The 18,928-nt window shown below is 52.7% G+C and overlaps 1 protein-coding gene across 1 annotated transcript; it reads right to left on the minus strand.

The window, feature by feature from the left end:
* Positions 1-11,188: 11,188 nt before the first annotated feature.
* Positions 11,189-17,967, minus strand: ECEL1 (endothelin converting enzyme like 1; the record flags this gene model as incomplete). The annotated part of the gene is made up of 17 exons (XM_080932815.1): positions 11,189-11,288; positions 11,431-11,507; positions 11,820-11,915; positions 12,267-12,332; positions 12,630-12,754; positions 12,921-12,988; positions 13,457-13,508; positions 13,586-13,644; positions 13,886-13,989; positions 14,120-14,194; positions 14,443-14,541; positions 14,984-15,206; positions 15,842-15,966; positions 16,135-16,227; positions 16,316-16,426; positions 16,535-16,603; positions 17,182-17,967. The coding sequence occupies 17 exons, from the start codon at positions 17,965-17,967 to the stop codon at positions 11,189-11,191; spliced, it is 2,328 nt and encodes a 775-aa protein (XP_080788941.1).
* Positions 17,968-18,928: the final 961 nt, after the last annotated feature.

Here is an 18,928-nt window from a genome sequence, read left to right on the forward strand (position 1 = left end):
ACTCCAGCTCAGCCAGGGTCCACTCACCAGGTCCCTTACCCTAACCTGGTCCTTCCCTTCCCTGACCTCCCACTAACTTCTCCTCATGGTCCCTCCAGCAACTACTCCCTGGGTTCCCTGGATTCTGGCTGTGGGCTCTCCCCCAGGATCCTCTCTCTTTCTGCTAGGGCATCAACAACTAGCGCTACCTAGGGTTGCAGCTTCCAGGCTCCTACCCAGGCATTCACAAGGGTGAGATCACCTCTGAGCTAGCAGCCAGCTTTAGATCCCACAGAGGTCCTTCTCCCCAGGCAGCATGACAGCCATGACTCTGACCCTCCTGGGGCAGTGCAGACTCTCCGTTTGCCCTCATCCACCAGCTCCTAGTCAAAGACAGGGCTCCAGCAATAGTTTGTGGAGGACCAACATACACCCTACCTATCGATACTCTGAGCTTGGATCTATCCCTACAGGTTCTGTACTCAGGACGAAGGCACAAGAGAACAGAAAGAGGTTGTTTCTACCACTCCTCAGTCTAATCTGCTGACCGGCGCTCTGCTGGGTCCCCGAGCCAGCCTTTGACATAGTCCTTCCTCGCCATCACTGGGCCAGCTCCACACTCAGAACCCTTTATGGGTCCAGCCATACCAATCCATACAGTGGAAGATTCTGGAGTCTTTCAGCCCAGCCCTTCTACGTCTATTACCCAGCCAGGAAATTCAAGAAGCTGTGTCCCACCCCACTCCCAGGTCATCTCAGGTTGCACCTAAATTTCTGAACTGAGAAAAGTCCCTTCCAAGGTCTGCGTTCCCCTGGGAGAGACGGGCCAATAATAAAGTATTGTGAAATACAATAGCAATAGTCATTTTCTCTTTCTTCAGCTCCAAACCAGAGCTTAGTGCCTGCTAGGAAAGTGTGCTCTACCACTGAACTATATCCCTATCCTCTAGTAACAGCTCCTCTCCCTCCTCCTGTCCCTCCTCCTTTCCCTCCTCCTCTCCCTCCTCTTCTCCCTCCTCTTCTCCCTCCTCCTTCTCCTCTTCCTCCTCCTCTCCATCCTCCTCTTCTTCCTCTTCCTCCTCTTCCTCCTCACTTCCCTCCTCCTTCTCCTCTTCCTCTTTCTCCCTCCTCCTTCTCCTCTCCCTCCTCCTCTCCCTCCTCCTCCTCTCCCTTCTCCTTTCCCTCTTCCTGAGATTCTGCAGCCCAAGCTGGCCTCACATTATGGCAATCTACTTGCTGCAGTCTCCCAAATGCTGGGATTTTAAGCATGAGCCACACTCCTAGAATTTTTTTAGTAGGTCCTTTGCAGAAGGAAAGCCCAAAGTTCCTGGAGCACAGGGTTCAGGTGGGAGGGGTGGGTAACGATAGAGATCAGGGCAGGAAGAGACAGCCAGCTGAGCAAGAATCCTGAACACATTGCAGGCCCGAACAACACAGCACAGCAGTGCAAAGGCCCTGAGGCAGCAGTCAGCTGAGGAGGTTACAATGATGGTCAGAGAAGGTGGGTGGGACAAAGAATGCAAAGCTGGAGCTGCAAAGAGCTGTTGAAGAAGAGTGAGAACTTTAAAGTCTATGGTGCTGGGGTCACAAGCCTTTGAATAAGAATTCAGGGGGGGCTGAAGAGATGGCTCAGTGGTTAAGAGCACTGACTACTCATCCAGAGGTCCTAAGTTCAATTCCCAGCAACCACATGGTGACTCACAACCATCTGCAATGAGATCTGATGCCCTCTTCTGGTGTGTCTGAAGACAGCTACAGTGTACTCAAACAAATAAAAATAAATAAACCTTTTTTTTAAAAAAAGAATTCAGGATGTGGTACTTTGCCTGTTCCTGGAAATATACAGTCTCCCCCCCCCTTTTTTTCTGGTTTTTTTTCAGGGGTGGGAGTGGTGTAGATATAGACACTGGCCAGCCAGAGGGGAGGTGCCGACCCTAATCATCTCTGACTTGCTTTAGGAACTTGGTGGAGCACCACCCCCAGTATAGTTCTCTGCCCCTAACCTGCCCAATGAGGACATTTGAAAGAATTACGTAAAGGTGGGTTCATCTGTGTTTCCCAGTAAATTTTTGCAACACTACAAATTGATTTGTACATTTATGAAGGTACAAAAACACACTTTTCTCCCACTAGTAATATTAGAAAGAGTGAATATGTTTCCTCATTTGCTAAAATCTTGATTTAACACTGTGAAACATCAATTTGAAGTCTTGGCTCTAGGAGTAGTTTATTTCAATTCTGGATTTTAGTGGCTGTCGTGAAAATATGGGAGTGAGTAGAAGAAGGCATCGTTAACAGAGCTCCCAGAGCCATCATACTGGTTTTTAAATTCCATCCACCAATTATTCGAGGCTTTTGTTTGGCTGATATATTTCTGTCTTCCTGGGTGTCAATTAGTTGTCCTTTCCACACAATGGAGCAGTATTACACGTTTATGTTTTATAAATTTGTTCAAAACCCAAGGACCTCTTCATTTTAAAACTTGTGGTTTAAAAAAAAAAAAAAAAACAGCTTAGTCTGGAATTAGATGTTGGTTAATGCTCAACTTTGTGAATGTTCTGAAAAGTACTAAATTGTGTGTTAGGAGGCATATGTGACGGTGTGCGGAGATAATACCGGAATTTCAAAAAGCAGATTAGGTTAGTCTTTACTTACACGTTTCAAGGTGTAAATATGAGGATTTTATTGATCACATATTGCTGAGAGACCAACAAGATGGCTCCGCAGATAAAGGTGCTTGCTTCACTGCCCAACAATGCAAGTTTGATCCCCAGGTCCACATATAGGTAAAAGGAGAAACCCAACTCTACAACACAGTCTTCTGATTTCCACAAGAAATCCATGGCACACACAAACACACACACACAAATACAAACACACACAGTGAACAAGTAAATTTTCTTGTTTGGTTGGTTTTTGGTGTTTCAAGACAAGGTTTCTCTGTGTAGCCCTGGCTGTCCTGGAACTCACAGAGATCTGCTTTCCTCTACCTCCTGACTGTTTAAAAGTGTGAGCCACTGCTGCCTGGCAAGAATTTCATTTCTAAAAATACATCTTAGGCTATAGAATCAAGCCTTTGTGAAAAGCCTTTTCGGGAACTGGACTAATGGCTAGCACTGAGAGCATTTGCTGCTCAAACATGAGGACCAGAGTTCAGATCCCAGTCCCCACATAAGAAACCAGACTTGGTCTCACATGCCTGTATACCCCAGCACTAAGGAGAACAAAGCCCAGAGGATCTCCTGAGCTTGGTAGCAGTGAGTTCCAGGCTCAGAAACAGACTGTCCCAGAGGAATAAGGCAGAGATATAGTAGAGGAGGCCATCCAAGCCTCTTCTGGCTACTGTTCTCTGCTCACTGGTCACTGGTCACTGGTCAAATGCAAAGGGCAAAGAGCATCCTGTTCAAATCTATTGTCAAGTTCTCCTTCTCCACTACAAGTCATTATTCAAGATTCCAAGATGGCGTTCTTATGACTTCCTCATTAAAGGGACTTCTTTACTAAAGAGGTGTGAGCAAGAAAAGTGCATTCATATTTTTTTTCAAGCCTTTTTACTAAGTCCCTGAACAGACATCCCTTGTTGCCTTAATGTCAGCACACATATTTTGAGTGAGAGCCAGGTATGGTGGGATAGCCTTGGAATTGCTAGCACTTGGGAGGCTGAGGCAAGAGGATAGCCACAGGTTCAAGACCAGCTTGGTCTACATAATGGTGAGATGGTGAGAACTGTCTCAAAAACAAATAAATAATTTTTTAGAGAAGTCAGAAGAGGAGATGAAGGAGAGAGAAGAAGGAGAGGGAGAGAGGAGAGGAGGGAAGTAGTGGTTTCGGCTACTGGGGAGACAGAGGTAGGAGGGTTTCTTGAGCTCAGGAGTTCCAGATTAGCTGGGCAGCACATGAGACCTGATGATGTGGCAGGGAAGGGGTGGGGAAGCCTCAGGACGCCTCCTTCTAGGACTTTGCCACAGTTACTCCTGACTCATTCTCTCGGGTCTAGAAAGCTTCTGAGATAATCGTTACAGTATCAAGAGTCACAAAGAGTCCTCTCTAATAGGACAATCTTGTTTTCTTAAACAACCTACATGGATGTACGCCCAGGCTTCTGCCTGCGGTGCTGGTTTAACTCTGGGCTGAAGAGTTGGGTGGGTGACTTTTGAAGCCACTGAGCCCTGACTGTTACCCAGAATCCTTTTTAAAAATCCTTTCCATCTGGTTCTTCCATCAGCGTAGCTTCTGCCGTGCTCCCCATAGGCCACTGATTCTATTCAACAAGGCATTTACTGCGGCCGTATATCTTCTCCGCGGCATCGTGTGCATTTTGTGATTGGGAGAGAATCCAGCAGATACCTTAAGCTGAGAAACATCTGTACTCTCAGTCAACTGTACAGCAAACCTCCCACACTGGGTAATTTCCTCTAACACTTGTCTCTTCCAATGAACAGCAGTGTTTCCCCCATATCTTTCAGGAGTATTTGCTGACAAAGATATGCCTTTCGGTTTGTCGACAGATCATTTACTGTTCATTGTTTCTGCCATTTTTACTGCTACAGGAAGAAAAAGTGTTTGCCTGGTGCTAGGTGGGTTTTTTTTTTTTTTTTTTCCTGTCTTATGCCATTATGCAAGAAACTTTACAAAAGCTTTCCAAATATTTATCATTGCTTAGGGAAATATCCAAAGTACTAGGCTGAGAAGCACATAGTTCTAAACATCGGGGAAAAAAATTACAGGGGTTTGTCTTCATGTTCTGAAGTCTGTTTTTAAATGTCTGGTGAACCATGAGGATTTTATGCTGTCGTTGACGAATATCTCAAGGCACCCATGGCTGAGGCTGTATTATAAAGGATGGGAGGGAGTGTTTCAAATAGTACTTTAAAAAAGGATTTTTTACAGGTGTGTGTGTGTGTGTGTGTGTGTGTGTGTGTCTGTACACTCACATGAATGTTCCTATGATGCACTTGTGTATGAAGATGCATGTATGTGCACATGCATGTGGAGATCAGAAAAGCCTTTCAGACATTACAGGAGCCATTCACTTTTTGGGGTTTGATTTTTGGTTTGTGTTGTTGTTATTGTTTTTAAGGCAGAGTCTTCTACTGACTCTATAGCTCACCGAGTGGACTATCTTGACCACAGTGACCCGAGGGACCCTCCTGGCTTTACCTCCTGCGTGTACACATGTAGCTGGTCATAAATGTGGATACCAATGCACCTGACTTTTTACATGGGTCTTGGGAATCAAAATTGGGTCTTGCTGCCAGCAAAGTAAGCATTTTATTGACTATCTTCCAGCCCAGATTTTTTTTGTTTGGCTTGGCTTGGATGTTTTTAGACAGTCTCACAGAACAGGCTGGTCTTGAACCCTTGAACCTCCTGCCTCCATCTCTCAAGTGCTGAGATTACTGGCATGTAGCCCAGGCTGGGTTTATGCGGTCCTGGGGATCAAATCTAGAGCCTTATACAACCTAGTCAAACATTCCCCTAACTGAGCCACATCCCCAGCACTGAAGTTGCCGTTACTTATGAAGACTGACTATTCCTGATGCAGGTTGTCCACTGTACAGGGTTGTGGCAAAGCATAGGACAGAGGTATACCTGAAGATACTGTAGCACATAGTGGGCACTCAGGAGCACCTGGTAGCCTCTAGCCAAATCACTAAGCTCCTATGATGGTGGTCAACTTGCCCCAAACAGATCTGCCCCAGGCAAGGCCAGAGGGCACCACAGGCTCCCACTTCCTGTCCCCACTCCCAAAGTCCCTCCAAGCACTGGCAGCTAGCGTAGAAAGTTCCACAAAGGGAAAAAATGGGCACAGCTGCCTCAGCCACTAGAGAAGATTCAGGCAGGTGCCAGGTGTGCCCTCCTCTTGCCCTTGCCGCTGATGTTGCATCTGACACCGGTCCTAGAAGCAGGTGTCTCTAGCATTAGCATTTGCATGACAGACTCCAGGCCCCTTGAGGAAGCCTCCCACCAGCCTCCCACCTTCCAGAGCTAGGTCTACAGAAGCTGTGTGGGGTTTCCCATCTCACCCCTGATCAAAGGTGGCCCCAGGGCCTACTTATTTCTGCTGTGTTTGCCAGCAGCACCTGCAAACAGCTAGAAGTTCCCCTTGATGTAACCTTGCCCACTAGGGATGCCAGCCTGCCAGCACTGAGCATTGTCACGATGCCAGAGAACCCAAAGGGGGAGGAGCCTGCTGAACTGCCCTTCAGGGAAGAAATGCTTTTCCCCTGCTTCAGTACTGAGAGCCCCCCCCCCACTGACCCTAAAATTGGGACCACCAGATCATGATGTGGTCCTCTGGCACCTTTAACATCATGTTTACAGAGTCTCGCCCTTGGCTAGCACGGCTTCTCAGATCCTCTTTACCATGGCCAGAGCTCCTCAGGTAAAAGGAAAATTTTCCCCTAAAGAGATCTTTTTTCTTCAAAGTGGGGACACTTTCAGACATCACCTCCCAAGTTCCTGACAGCAGCCCCTGCGACTGTTCAGTCCCAAAGGAAGATGGGAGAATTTTTTTCCTTATTTATGCAAAGTATAGACAAGGAGGGATGCGCCTTTACAGCTTCATGTGACAGCAGCTTGGGGATTTGAGCTGCCTGCCGGCCCAATGAATCAGCTGCGAGCGCCTGCCAGCGGCTCCCACATCCAGGCAGAAGCTGAGGTCGTGGAAGCCAGGCGCCTGCTTTACGTTCCACAAGATGAGCTCATGCTGGACTCTAGCCCGCTTTGGGACTGAACCCAATGCCCCATCCATCACTCTAGGCACCTTGAACCCTGTGCTGATTACAGCGGAGAGGAGGGCGGGGAGGAAGGGGTCTCCACTGTGATCCAGTAGGTGGATTTATTTCTGTTCCACCTGAACACAATGTCTGCTAGAAATGTAACTGAGCTAGGGAGTCTGTGGTACAATGAGGCACAATGAAAGCCGCTATGCTCCCCATTACGCCAGCACACGGCTCTGGCTGCACAATGCATAGGAGAGTATGGAGCGTACAGGAAGTCACCTCAGAGGTAGGTGACTTACACGTAAACAAAAGCTGAGGGTCCTCACCTCAGTTGAGGCTCCACATGAGCCACAACTCATGTCCCAGGAATAAGTCAGAACGAAGGGGGAGGGTGGTTGGCAGCGATGGGGTAACACCTGTGAGGGAAAGGGGACTGCGGTTTGCCTTAGATAAAGGAAGAAATTATGGTATTGGTCGTGGGGAGCAAGGACCCCAGAGTGTGGGCTCCAGCTCACCACGAGGACTGTAGGAAAGGCCAGGTGGGGTCAGGGCAGCCATTTCTATCAACGGGAAAGGGAAAGTCCCCGGTCCTGATGGTACTGCAGGCAGGGCCCAATGACTGCCTGGAGGGTGGGGCAGAAATCTGCGCTCTTCTGTAAGGCTGCCAAGGTCCCTCGGTCAGTAACACGCCATACAAATCCATGGACTTCAAAGCACAGTGACAAGTGAGCTTATGGAGCAAGGACCTCCCTGGGGCGGATGGGCTGAGTTTCTCATTGTCCTGAAACCTTCTGGAAGCATATGAAGGAGTTATAAATAACATGGCCGGGGTGAATTTTTCTCCATGAATTCTCCCAAGGACCACCTCCTGCAGATCAATTGCTGCTCAGTGGCCTAAACCTGAACAGCAGGCTACTGATTCCAAAGAGTCCTGGTTTTACAAGAAGTTCATTCATAGACCCTGTGGGTTTGGAGGTAATGGAGGTGACCCTTTGCCAGGGAAGATGAGAACAAGGGGGAAAATACCAATTCAAACAGAAACTCTCCTCTTTTAAGGGGTGGGAGAGAACTAGTTCTTGTCTGTGCGAATAAATTCCTCCCTGTCTGGTTCAGAGGCCGTGGTGAAGAGGAGAGCTGGGTTGTGAAGTCTGGCCACAGTCCTGCCTTGCCCTGGCACATGGTGGCTCCAAAGGACAATGGGTGGGCAGAGAGTGCGCAGCCTCTAGACAATCTGGGGCCAGCATGAAAATAAGGAAATTGTTCATTTGCTGTTTCTGTCTCTGTCTGTCTGTCTCTATCTATCTCTGCCTTAAGTCTATCTCTCTCTGTATGCCTTTCTATCTCAACCTCTCTCTGTCTCTGTGTGTGTGTCTGTCTTTCTGTCTCTCTGCCTCTCTCAGTCTATCTTTTTTTTGTATGTAATTCTGTCTCTCTATCTCTGTCTCTCTCTGTGTATGTCTATCTCTACCAGTCTCTGTCTGTCTCTGCCTCTCTCAGTCCTTGTGTATGTCTAACTCTACCTCTCTTTGTCTCTGCCAGTCTCTCTGTGTGTGTGTGTGTGTGTGTGTTTATATGTATGTTTCTATGTATATGCATAGGGATAGGGCAGTAGAAGAGGCCAGACCAAGCAAGCCCCCTGGGGTCCATCCCAGAGGAATTTCTATGTGGAAGACTCTCCAAATACATTTGCAATAAGGTTCAGGCAATTTTTAAGACATATGGCACACACACACACATATGGCACCTAGGGTTCTTGGCACTGGGGCACACTCTGGGGTGCTTGACATCTGGATCAGCTCAAGAGGTCAACCACAAGGATTAAAAAGACCCAAATTTGGGCCTCTCCGAATGTGTTAGAGCAGCTTGGGCCTCAGTGGCACCAGACAGTGGCCCTTGAGGGTGTCATATGACTCAGGGTCACCAAGCTGGAGATAGATGCTTTCATCTTCAGGATGTCCCACCCAGATGTCTTTGTAGCTTCAAATCCTCACCTACTTGTTCAAAGGAAGATCTCCCACCAAGCTGAGAAATAATTCCTGAACCCCTGGCCATGAGGTCCCAGAGCTGAGCTTGTATCAGTACCCACAGCAGGATTCATGACGGGGCACGGCCTAGGTAGGGTACTACGGAGAAGCTGCACTGGAGAGGGAAGAGGGCTGGTCTGTGGGTCTACCGCATGCTGTAGTGAGCTAGTGTTAGGGGCCCTCCTTACTCCTATGCTGCTAGGAGCCCAGAGAAGGTAGCTAACTCCCTCGGTCACACAGCAGTAACTCCTGGGCTTGAGGGCCAGTCACTAGGATAGATGGTGGGATCAGATTCAGCCTGGAAAGGCCCAAACAGCCGATTTCAGAAACTCTTGCTGGGGAGGAAGTGCAGCGCTGGGCACTCGAACACACCGGTGGATGCTTGGCAGCTGAAGCGAATGGAGCCCAGTTAGAACACCTCCAGCTCCTCTATTTCCCTGCCATTAAATGTTTAGTGGAAGGCTGTGTTTGTCATCCCAGTGGGCTGTTTGGATTCCTGCCGTAAACAGTAGCTCACCGGAGCCAATCCTACCGCCACCCTTCTGGGCTTCTAGACTCCTATCATTATGGCTTGGAAGGGCCTTCAAAGCTGCATTGATGTCCCCCAACCCCCAGAAAGGAACCTAAGGCAGGAGCTTCAGTGTTGTGCTGGGCTTATGTGAGCCCCTCCACCTCAGGATATCTAATCAATCAATGGCTTCCTAACAGAACCCATATACAAAGATTCTGGACGTCTGAATGCAAAAGGACATGGATGCCAGCAGGTGACCTGTTACTAGGTCCACGACTTTGGGTTTCATTGAAGGCATTTATTAAGAATCTATCTGCAACAACACTGTGGGAGCTAGTGGGTGACCATGGGCTTCAGCCTACAGCAGAGCCTCTAGCTCAGGCGGTCCATGCCTTCTCCCAGCACTACACAGATGTCCTCAGCAGGGTATGGTTGTAGTGGGGAGAGCCTGGCCTGCTGCCCTGAGGCCTTCTTGGGCTGCATCCTCAGTGGCAGAGGAACTGAGCTCAGCTGGGGAATCTTGGTAGTGACCTGGAGGCTGGGTCTGGAGACCCAGTTCTCCCTATACCCAGGCCAGAAGGGTGGGGTGAGTCTAGGACATGGGGGGGACCCTAAAGTATCTCACAGGTTAAGGCAAGTGTCCTTCTATGCAAGCTTCCCAAGGGGCATGGTATATATGTACTCAGCCCAGGACAAAAGCTATAAAACCCAGTCCTGCATGGGATTCACTCTGAGCTGGGCTTTCCCAACACCTGGGAATCCTCTGTGACTACCATAGACTAGGAGGAAGACTGGCCTTCTAGACTCTGGGGGTTCCCTCATCAGGGACACACTACTGTAGCCCAAGCTGAGATCATTGGGACTTTTTAAATGTCAACTCTAAGCTGGGAACACTGGTCAGACATTCTCTGAGCATGCCAACACTGGTAAGAGACTGATATGGTAAAGTGGAGATACGCCATGGAAGGAAAAAAAACTACCGGGGAGGAAAGGCAGGTGACCTTTGGCTTCCTTCCTTACAGACGCAGGGACCATCAGGCTGCCCAACAAGGTGATCCTCTCACCTGGCACTGCCCCCCACGACTGGGCACACCAGTGGGCAGCCCAGGCAGAATCCCTTCCAACATTGGTTGTGTCTGGAGCCCCTCAGCTAATTACCTACTACTACTTAGCTCACATAGCATCCCTCGCCCCAAGCTGCAGAAGGCCAGATGCTATGGGGGCTGGCTTCAAGCTGATGGAACCTGGGGCCCTAGTCACCTTCCCAAATGAGAAGCTGACATGGAGACTGGAACACTGAACAAGCAAGCAAACAAACAAACAAACCACCGGGCTTTCCATTGCTAGCAAGTTCCTGTATCACTCTAAAAGTAAAAAGTCAGCAGGCCACAGGGCTGGACTGCGCCCTAGAAAGTAGTGGGGCTCTATTACCTTCATGGCTGTGGGGGACAGGGAGGAAGGCGGTCTAAGTGGGGAGGAAGCAGTAGTTAGCAGAGGGGTGAAACAGAGGCATCCAAAACGGAGGGAGCTGAAATGACACTCCAGGGTCTGAGCTTTGCTATAGGTCTGAGCCTCCCACCCAGAGGGACCCCCATCCCCACTTGTCTGGAGGCCAAGACTAGAGTACGGCAGCTTTATTGACCAGATTTAGCAGCAAGAACACAGCAGGTGCACCTGTACACTCCAGCCCCAGTGGGGTCCAGCTGCCTAGAGCCAGGTGTGGGGACCTCATATTTCCCCCTGAGCGCCCCCAGAACCCAGCCTTACCCCTACTCCAGGCCCTTGCTTAAGTAAAGGACTGCAGAGGGTGGGAACACAATCACATAAAGGTTGGAAAGGAAGATAGACCTGGAGCAGGGACATATGGGGCTCATGTTGCCCCAGCAGCTGGTAGAGGTGATCCATGCAGGGCAGTGGGGACGTGCATGTAGACAGACAGATGCCCAAGCTCACCACACAGAGCATTTATGGACAGGGTTCATGGGAGAGTCCTTGGGACAGTGGAAGGCCCGGCCGAATTCCTCAAACTGGGACACGCTGCCCAGGACCCTGGAGGTGGGGGAGAGAACCCAGCAGTGTGGGTTTCACTGGCCACCCTATCACTTCTAGTTGACCCCTGTCCCTTCTTGTCCCCCTAACCCCATGCAGACACGAGGAGGAGGGGACTGCCCAGGAGGACAGACAAGCATACCGGTAGTGCTCAGGCGCGTGCTTGTCTGTCAGCACCTGCAGATAGATGGACTGTGACCGTCGCTTGATGCACCAGTTCTGGGGCCAACGGGAAAGGGAAGAGGGAGAAATGGAGCCAGGTGTCTACCGCCTGGTCTCTACCCTGTCCCCCACCCTTAGGGCCCAGCAGAAGCCATGGGCCATCACCTCCAAGAGGACAGGCGATAGATAGGAGATGGATGGATGGATGGATGGATGGACAGATGGACAGGCGGGCAGGTGGACGGACAGACAGACAGGCTGAACTCTGGAGATGCTCATGTGAGGCCTGGGCAAGACTGAGACTGAGCACGGACGCTGTGTTCCCTACTCGGTCCCTCCTGACCCTTATCCGGTCTTCATCTGGCTCACCTGGGCAAAGGCAATGAAGAAAAGCTGGTTGTGTGTGTACTTGAGCCGGTGCAGCGGGTGCTCTGGGCCATGCTCCCGGACCCACTTCTGATAGGCCTGCGAGTGTGGAGAGCAGGGAGCTGCGGTGGCCAAGTGCCTGTGCTGCACGCTGCCTCTTCTCCATCCTTCACTGAGTCCTCCTCCCACCACCCCAGCTCTGTACCATCAATTCTGTATTCCCCGCCTGTCCAGCTTTCTACTCTGGCAGGTTGATCCTTCGACAGTGCCACCTCCTCCAGGTAGTCCTCCCAGTAAAGTGATGCTGTTTTCTCCCCTCCATCCCGAGGACTCCAGCCTAGGCCAGAGCATCAGCAGAATGGGCAGGGATGGGCTGTGTCCCTAGTCTAGGGTTCTCATCCACTCCCACCTGTCCCCCAGCAGAGACAGAGAGTAGGCTGGGTGGCTCACATAGTAGGCCAGCTTGAGGCCTCCCATGTCGGCGATGTTCTCACCAAGTGTGTGCTTCCCATTCACCTGCCAAAAGGAAGAGGAGGAAGCTGCACGGGGCCTGCTGACCTCCCACAGATTAGGCTACCCTGACCTACTGCAGGTACCCCTTTTCCAGGGAATTAAGGAAAAGCCTTTTCTTCCCCTCACCCCTACACATGCGCCTTTGAGATCTTTGAGAACTCTGTGGCTGTTGGCGTACATGGGAATCGAGAGCATGTGTGCAGGTACTTTATTTGGGTACACGTATGTGCACATGAGCATGCATGCTTTCAGTTTGTGGCCAGCCAAAGGGGCACTGGAGACGAGGATGGAAGGTCTCACCCGCTGGTTGTAGACGGTGAAGTTGTCATAGAGACGAACAATGCACTCGGCCTTGCGCAGAAAGCGGCTGTAGGAGGCCTCAGTCCACCAGTGCAACAGGTTTCCTGAGCGGTCATACTGTCCCCCTGTGAGCACCGACAATAGCCAGCAGGCTAAGAGGAGCTTCACCCTAAGGTCAGGCTGGGCACTAAGCCCCTCCTCTCACCAAGCCCCTCCCCTCCCACCAGCCAACCCTAGCTCATCCTCCACGATTCCTGCCCTTCCCCTCCCCCAAACCCTCTCAGGCCTTACCCCAGTCATCGTAGCCATGGGTCAGTTCATGCCCAATGATGGTGCCGATGCCCCCGTAGTTCAGAGACCTGAACCCACAGCAGCAAGTTAAGCCCCAGACCTCAACTGCCCTCTGAGAGCCCCACATTGCTGCCCAGACCCCTATTGCCCCTGGCAGGTATCCAGGGAGGCCCCAGAGATCTATCTCCAAGGCCCTCAGCATGTGTCCCCCAGATTCCTTAAAGACTCCATGAAAGGGACCGGTGACCCATGCCGAGCTGTGGTTTGGGACATGTGGCTTTATCTGTAAGCTTGGCATGGCCTCGTATCATCTGAGCTAGTCTTAGTGAAGGATTGCCAAGATTAGATGGGCCTGTGGCCAGGCCTTTGAGAGACCATCTTGATTGGTGACTGATGTAGGAGAGCCCAGCCCACTGTAGTCAGCACCATCCCTAGGCAGGTGGGCCCGGGATGTATGAGAAAGTAAGCTAAACATGAGCCAGAGAGCAAGTCAGAGAGGGAGCCCAACAACCGCACCCTTTAAGTTCCCTACTTACTGTGGGAAGTCTGGGTCATACAGGGTGGGCTGCAGGATACCAGCTGGGAACACTAAGAGAAAGGCATGGTTGGGGGGAACGTATCCATTTCCGGACCCACCCTGAGCAGATCAGGACACAACTCCTTACCCATTTGGTTCTTGTTAGGCAGATAGTAGGCATTGAGCGCCTGTGGAGGGAGCAGCCACCTGTGCAAGGAGGCCAGAGTCACCTGAGGGTACACAGGACTTCCCCAGGCTCCTCACACCCTAGCTTCCTTCAAGGTGGTCCTGGCATCCCGGCTAGCATGTAACAGTGCATTCTCTGGGCTAAGCCACCACCTTACTGTCCTCTCACATGTTTGCAGCGGCCCATGGTCCCAGCATGTCAACAAGCCCTCTTCTCCCTCATGGCCCTCCTTGACCCCCTAGCTCAGGGCCAGGCACCCACGTGGATTTGTCCACCTCCTGTCGGATCTTCTTGACAGACAACTGGATACTGAACCGGATGCTGTTCAAAATGTTCTTGAAGTAGGTCTTCTCGTGGACCTCAAACTGTATGGGGACGGGCAGTGCTCAGCCAGAAGCTGGGGCAGGGCCGGGCCCTTTCCTCGGGAGCCATGTTTCTCCTCCGAGTTTGGTGGTGGGCTTCCCTGGGGCCTGGAGGCAGGGAAATCCTGCCTACCTCATATTCTTTGTCTACAGCCTCAGGTTTCAGCAGGAAGTCTGGATAGCCAACCATGACCATCATGTACTGGAGCTGCAGGCGAGAGATTGGGGTAAGGGGCCCAGGGCCTTAGGAGACAGCTTTCCACAGGCAAAAAGAGGGGTGGGGGGCTCCAGGATAGCATGGGTCTGGGACCAAGGGAAGACAGGCCAGACCGAGTGATGCCAATTCCATAAAGGCATTTCTGTATCTTTACCCCTGCTATTCCCAGTGCCTGATACCCAGCAGGAACTCAAGTAATATCTATGGAGCCAACAACTGGGACTCTGAGTCTATCTCACCTTAGCCCGAGCAGCTGCCTTGGTCTGGGCGTCCATCCAGTCCAGCTCCTCCAGGCGCTGGCCCAAGATGTACTTGATATCTTCCACCAGCTGCTGTACCTGCAGGGTCAGAAGTCAGGGATCAAGGGTCAACTAAGGAAGCGTGAAATCCGACCCCCAGCACCTGGCACCAAAGGTATTCCTATGATCTGGACACCATGCTGGGCACCAAGGGGAGACATGGGAAGTAGGGCCCTATACTCAGCAGCATGACAGCAAGCTTCCTGCCTGGAAGAGAAGACCATCCCCACACAAGTCTATACAGTCCTAAGGTCATGTCTCCAGAGCACGACTAAGAAGGACTCTTAGGGGGAAAGACAGGGCAAGCCACCTGAAGCTGATTGTATGCAAGTGTCCCAGGGGAGAGCATCCTAGAGCCTCAGAGACAGCTGAGCCCCTCTACCCAACCTGGGACCTTCACCACAAGGGGATCTGTGAGATCTTCCATTCTCCACAGTGAGCTCACGACCTGCACCCCACCCTAGACCCATGGCAGCCTGACCTTGGCTTTACTGGCAGCTGAGAAGTGTTCGTGTACAAAGAGGGCACCAAGAGCCATGCCGAAGTGGCGGTTGGCCTGGCCCAGGCAGACTCGGGCCAACTCCTGGGGCTTGTCATTGCCCTCCATCTCTTTGGCCAGCTCATGCAGTGCCTCTCGGAATGGTGGGGACAGGTGCTCACTCAGAACCACCACCACACGCCACACTAGGTAGTTGTGAAGGATCCTGGAGGCCAGGTAAAGCAGGGGATTGTCTAGACAGATACTTATGTAGGTCATCACAATACTACCCGCCTGTGCTCCCTAGGATAGGACTTAGTACCCACCCTGCCCCACTGAGGAGAAAGAGATCAATTTAGATATGCAGAAATCAACTTAAAATGTCCCAGCCCCCAGCAGCACAGAATAAGATCTTGCTACTAACGAGAGCCATTAAGCCTGACCTTGATGGACCAGCATTGTTTCCCAATTTCCCTTTGGAGTGGGACACTGAGTACTCAGAAATGCATCCCTTGATGGCTTTCCTTTCCTTCCCTGGATATACAGGGTCCAGCAGGATTTTTCCCAAGAACCTACCCATGTGCTATATAACTTCAGCTATGTATTCCAAACGCTCAGCCTCACCATCCCAGGAGGTGAGGACAGCCAAAGGGGGTCCTAGCCTACCCAGGATCCCACGGGGATGGAGTGAGCGCATAACTGGAGGATCTAGATTACCACACCAGCACTCCCACCTCCCTCCTGCTGTGTGGCTTCAAGCAGAGACAGGGTTTACAAAGGTCCACCAAGTGGACAGCTCTGGGGTGCTGATGGAGGGGCCCTGAGGCAAAAAGTGCAGGGGTAGAGGATCTTCAGCCTCACCTTCGGGGTGTGGAGCGGATGAGCTGAGACACCTGCTGCATGTAGTCTGTGGCCAGCAGCACCACCTCCTCCTCCTCAGAGAAGTCCTCCTGGAAGATCTGGTCCAGCAGCCACTTCCACTGTAACTGTGGGGCCCGGGAGCAGGGAAGCAACAAGAGACAACAAAGGGGTCAAAGAGAGACAACAAAAGCACATGGGCATTGAGGGGCATGGGAGACCTCAGAAATACCTAAAGATGTTTGACTTGCAGTCCCCACCCCGCCCCAACCACCACCAGGTCTGGGAACACTCACATGGGGGGTGATCTTCTGCAGCTGCCCCAGAGTCACTTTGTTGTACATGGAGCTGACGTCTCGGCGGAGGTCATCATATTCTGACACAGAGATCTGGAGTGGAGACCAGATAGACCCAGACCTGACCTATGTTCCCCACCCCTTATCCCAATCCTGGAGGCTCCCAGCCCTTCCTACTCACATTGGCCAGCCTCTGTTCCAGCTGAAGGATTTCCTGAGCCTTCTGCTCCACAGCATCTGCACCCAGTAGTCTGAGTAGGCGCTCCATGAACACCTTGTATGCAGCCAGGACCTATACACCAGGAAAAGAGCTCAGTTATGGGGAGGGAAACACCCACCCCTGGGACACTCCTTTCTGGGGCTCTTTCCTTCCCAGAAGCCCCAGCCTCTGCCTAGGCACCTTCTCACTCTCCTCATCTTGAGCTAGGTACAGGGTTCTCTCTGGCAGGGTGAGCCCGTCCTGGTCAATCTGGGGAGAAAAACAGGGACTCCAGGTCAGAAGTGCATGGCTAGTTTTCCAGTGTTTCCACTCAAATGTCAAAGGACGGATGAGTCAAACATGGATCTGTTGTCACAAGCTCTGAGAGCATGAAAACCAGCTCCTCTCTCCAACCAGAGAAGCTAGCCAAACCCCATGGCTGTTAGCTCAGCCTGAAGACACCTTGGAGAGCCCACCCTTCACTCCTTCCCCAACCGCCTTCACTTCACTTTCCCCACCTGTAGGGACACTGCGGGGCACTATACTGGGAGTTGAAGCCTCTGGAATTCCTGGTCAACCCCAGCCTATCGAGTGATCTCCTGCGAGCTCGTACTCCCCGAACCCCACCTTCCTGAGGGCTGGGAAATGCGGCTCCCGCAGCTCAGCTAAACACCGCAATTACTCCAGGGAAATTACTTGCGCCCTCCTCCCGCGCTCTGCCCCGCGCGCCCCTCTCAGTCTGAACCCGTATCTCAGACGCGAGACCGAGCATGGGGCACGCGGGGCCGAGGATGCGGGGGTCTCAGGCGAGGTGCGAGGATTGTTGAGGGGGTCGGGGAGACACTCACGCGGATGACGTAGCGCGAGGAGTTCCTGTCGTCCAGGCTGACTGTAAGGGAGAAGAGCGCGGCCGCGCTGTACACACCCTGTGCCTTGTACAACAGTCGGTTGAGGTCCCAACGAGCCGACCCCGGGCGATCGGCCGTGCCTCCCAGGTCCCAGCCGCCGCAGTCCTCGATGACCTCGAGCATGGGCCGCGGCCCGAGCCTCTCGATCTCGCGCATGTCGAGGCACGAGCGGAAGAAGGCGCGCACCTTGCGCTGCGCAGCGCCGCCGGGGCCTCCGGCGGGTCTCGCCAGCAGGCGCCGCAGACGCTCCTCGTTCTGCTCTCCGATGGCCGCGATCGTGCCGTAGGTGAGCTTGTCGTCGGGGATGGCGTGGCGCCGCAGCCAGCCCCCGCACGCGAACGAGTAGAAGTCCTGGCACGGGTCGATGCTGGCGTCCAGGTTGGCAGACAGGAAGCGGGCGGCGCGCGCGAAGGCCTTGCGCTCGGGGCAGCCCTCCGGACAGGCTCCGCCACCTCCCGCCGCTCCGGGGCCCAGGTATTTCAGCGCCAGCATGGCCGCCAGTATGGCGCAGAGGCCGGCGGCGAACACCAGCCCGGACAGCAGGCACACCTCGCGTCGATTCCAGCGCGGCAGCCCGGACCGGGTACCGCTAGCACTGCGCCCTGAGCCCCTCGGGAAGCCTGGAGGCAGCGAGGTCCCTCGGGCACCCCCGGTGCCACACCGGCTCACGTACTTGACTTCCTGGAACTCATCGTAGTGCGCTGTCATGGAATACGGGGCCTCCATTGTGCCGAGGCTTTGGCTGCAGACCCCTTGTTTGGTCAGTTACGGGCTGCTTCTGTCTGCGGGCTTTCTGGTCGGCGCCCACATGGCCCTCGGTCGCAGCTGTAGGAAGGGAACATTAGCAGGCTCAGAGAGGCCCTAGAAAGTGAGGGGGAACCCAGAAAAGAAGGGATGGGGGTTAGTTTAAGAAGATGGAGACCACCTGGGATCCACAACCAAAGATCCCACTTCACTCCGCCACCCAAGGAAGAAGGACTTAGTTGCCACCAGCTCTTACTGGAATAGTAGTGGCCTTTAACCTGCCTTCCCAGGTCTCCACAAGCTCAGCTCACCAAAGAGTAGGGATGCCCGGAGCACGGGGCACAAAGTGGGGCATCACTGACAACCTGTTTCCCTTGCCTTTGCCTTTCTTGCCCGTCATCCGCTCCAGCCAAGCCAGGTGGGGGAGGGGGAAGCAGAAGCCCGAGAAAGGAGGTGTGGTCAGGGGCGCCTCTATGCGGACCCTGAAGCCTCCTTCAGTTCTCCGAACTAAAGAGCGACCAGGCACCCAAACTTTGTCCTCGGGGAAGTCTGCAGGACCTCTCCCAAGCCACCCTCTGGCTATTTCTCTTCACTGACCCCAAAGCCCACCAGTCCCTTCCCCAAGCAGCAGCCCTCTCCAGTCCCCATCTTTCTCCCACCCCCAATCCCCGACGGCCCTGATGGAGAACCAGAGATTGGTTTCATCGTTTGTCACCCATCAATGCCCCCGGCCAATTCCTGGCGTCAACAGGTTCTCCCCAGAACCCAAAGTTGGGAGAAGTTTCACCCCCTTTGCTGCGCCAGCCCTGAGATCTGAGTCTCCTGCGTCGCGCGGCGCAGTCAGCGGAGCTTGAGAGCCGAGTCCTGGAGTCGCAGCCGCAGCCGCAGCTGGAGCCGGAGCCGGGAGGACATAGACAAAGCCGAGAAGCTCGCCTCCGCGGCC

Source organism: Micromys minutus, assembly GCF_963924665.1.
Source record: "Micromys minutus genome assembly, chromosome: 19".
In the NCBI taxonomy this organism is placed as follows: Eukaryota; Metazoa; Chordata; class Mammalia; order Rodentia; family Muridae; genus Micromys; species Micromys minutus.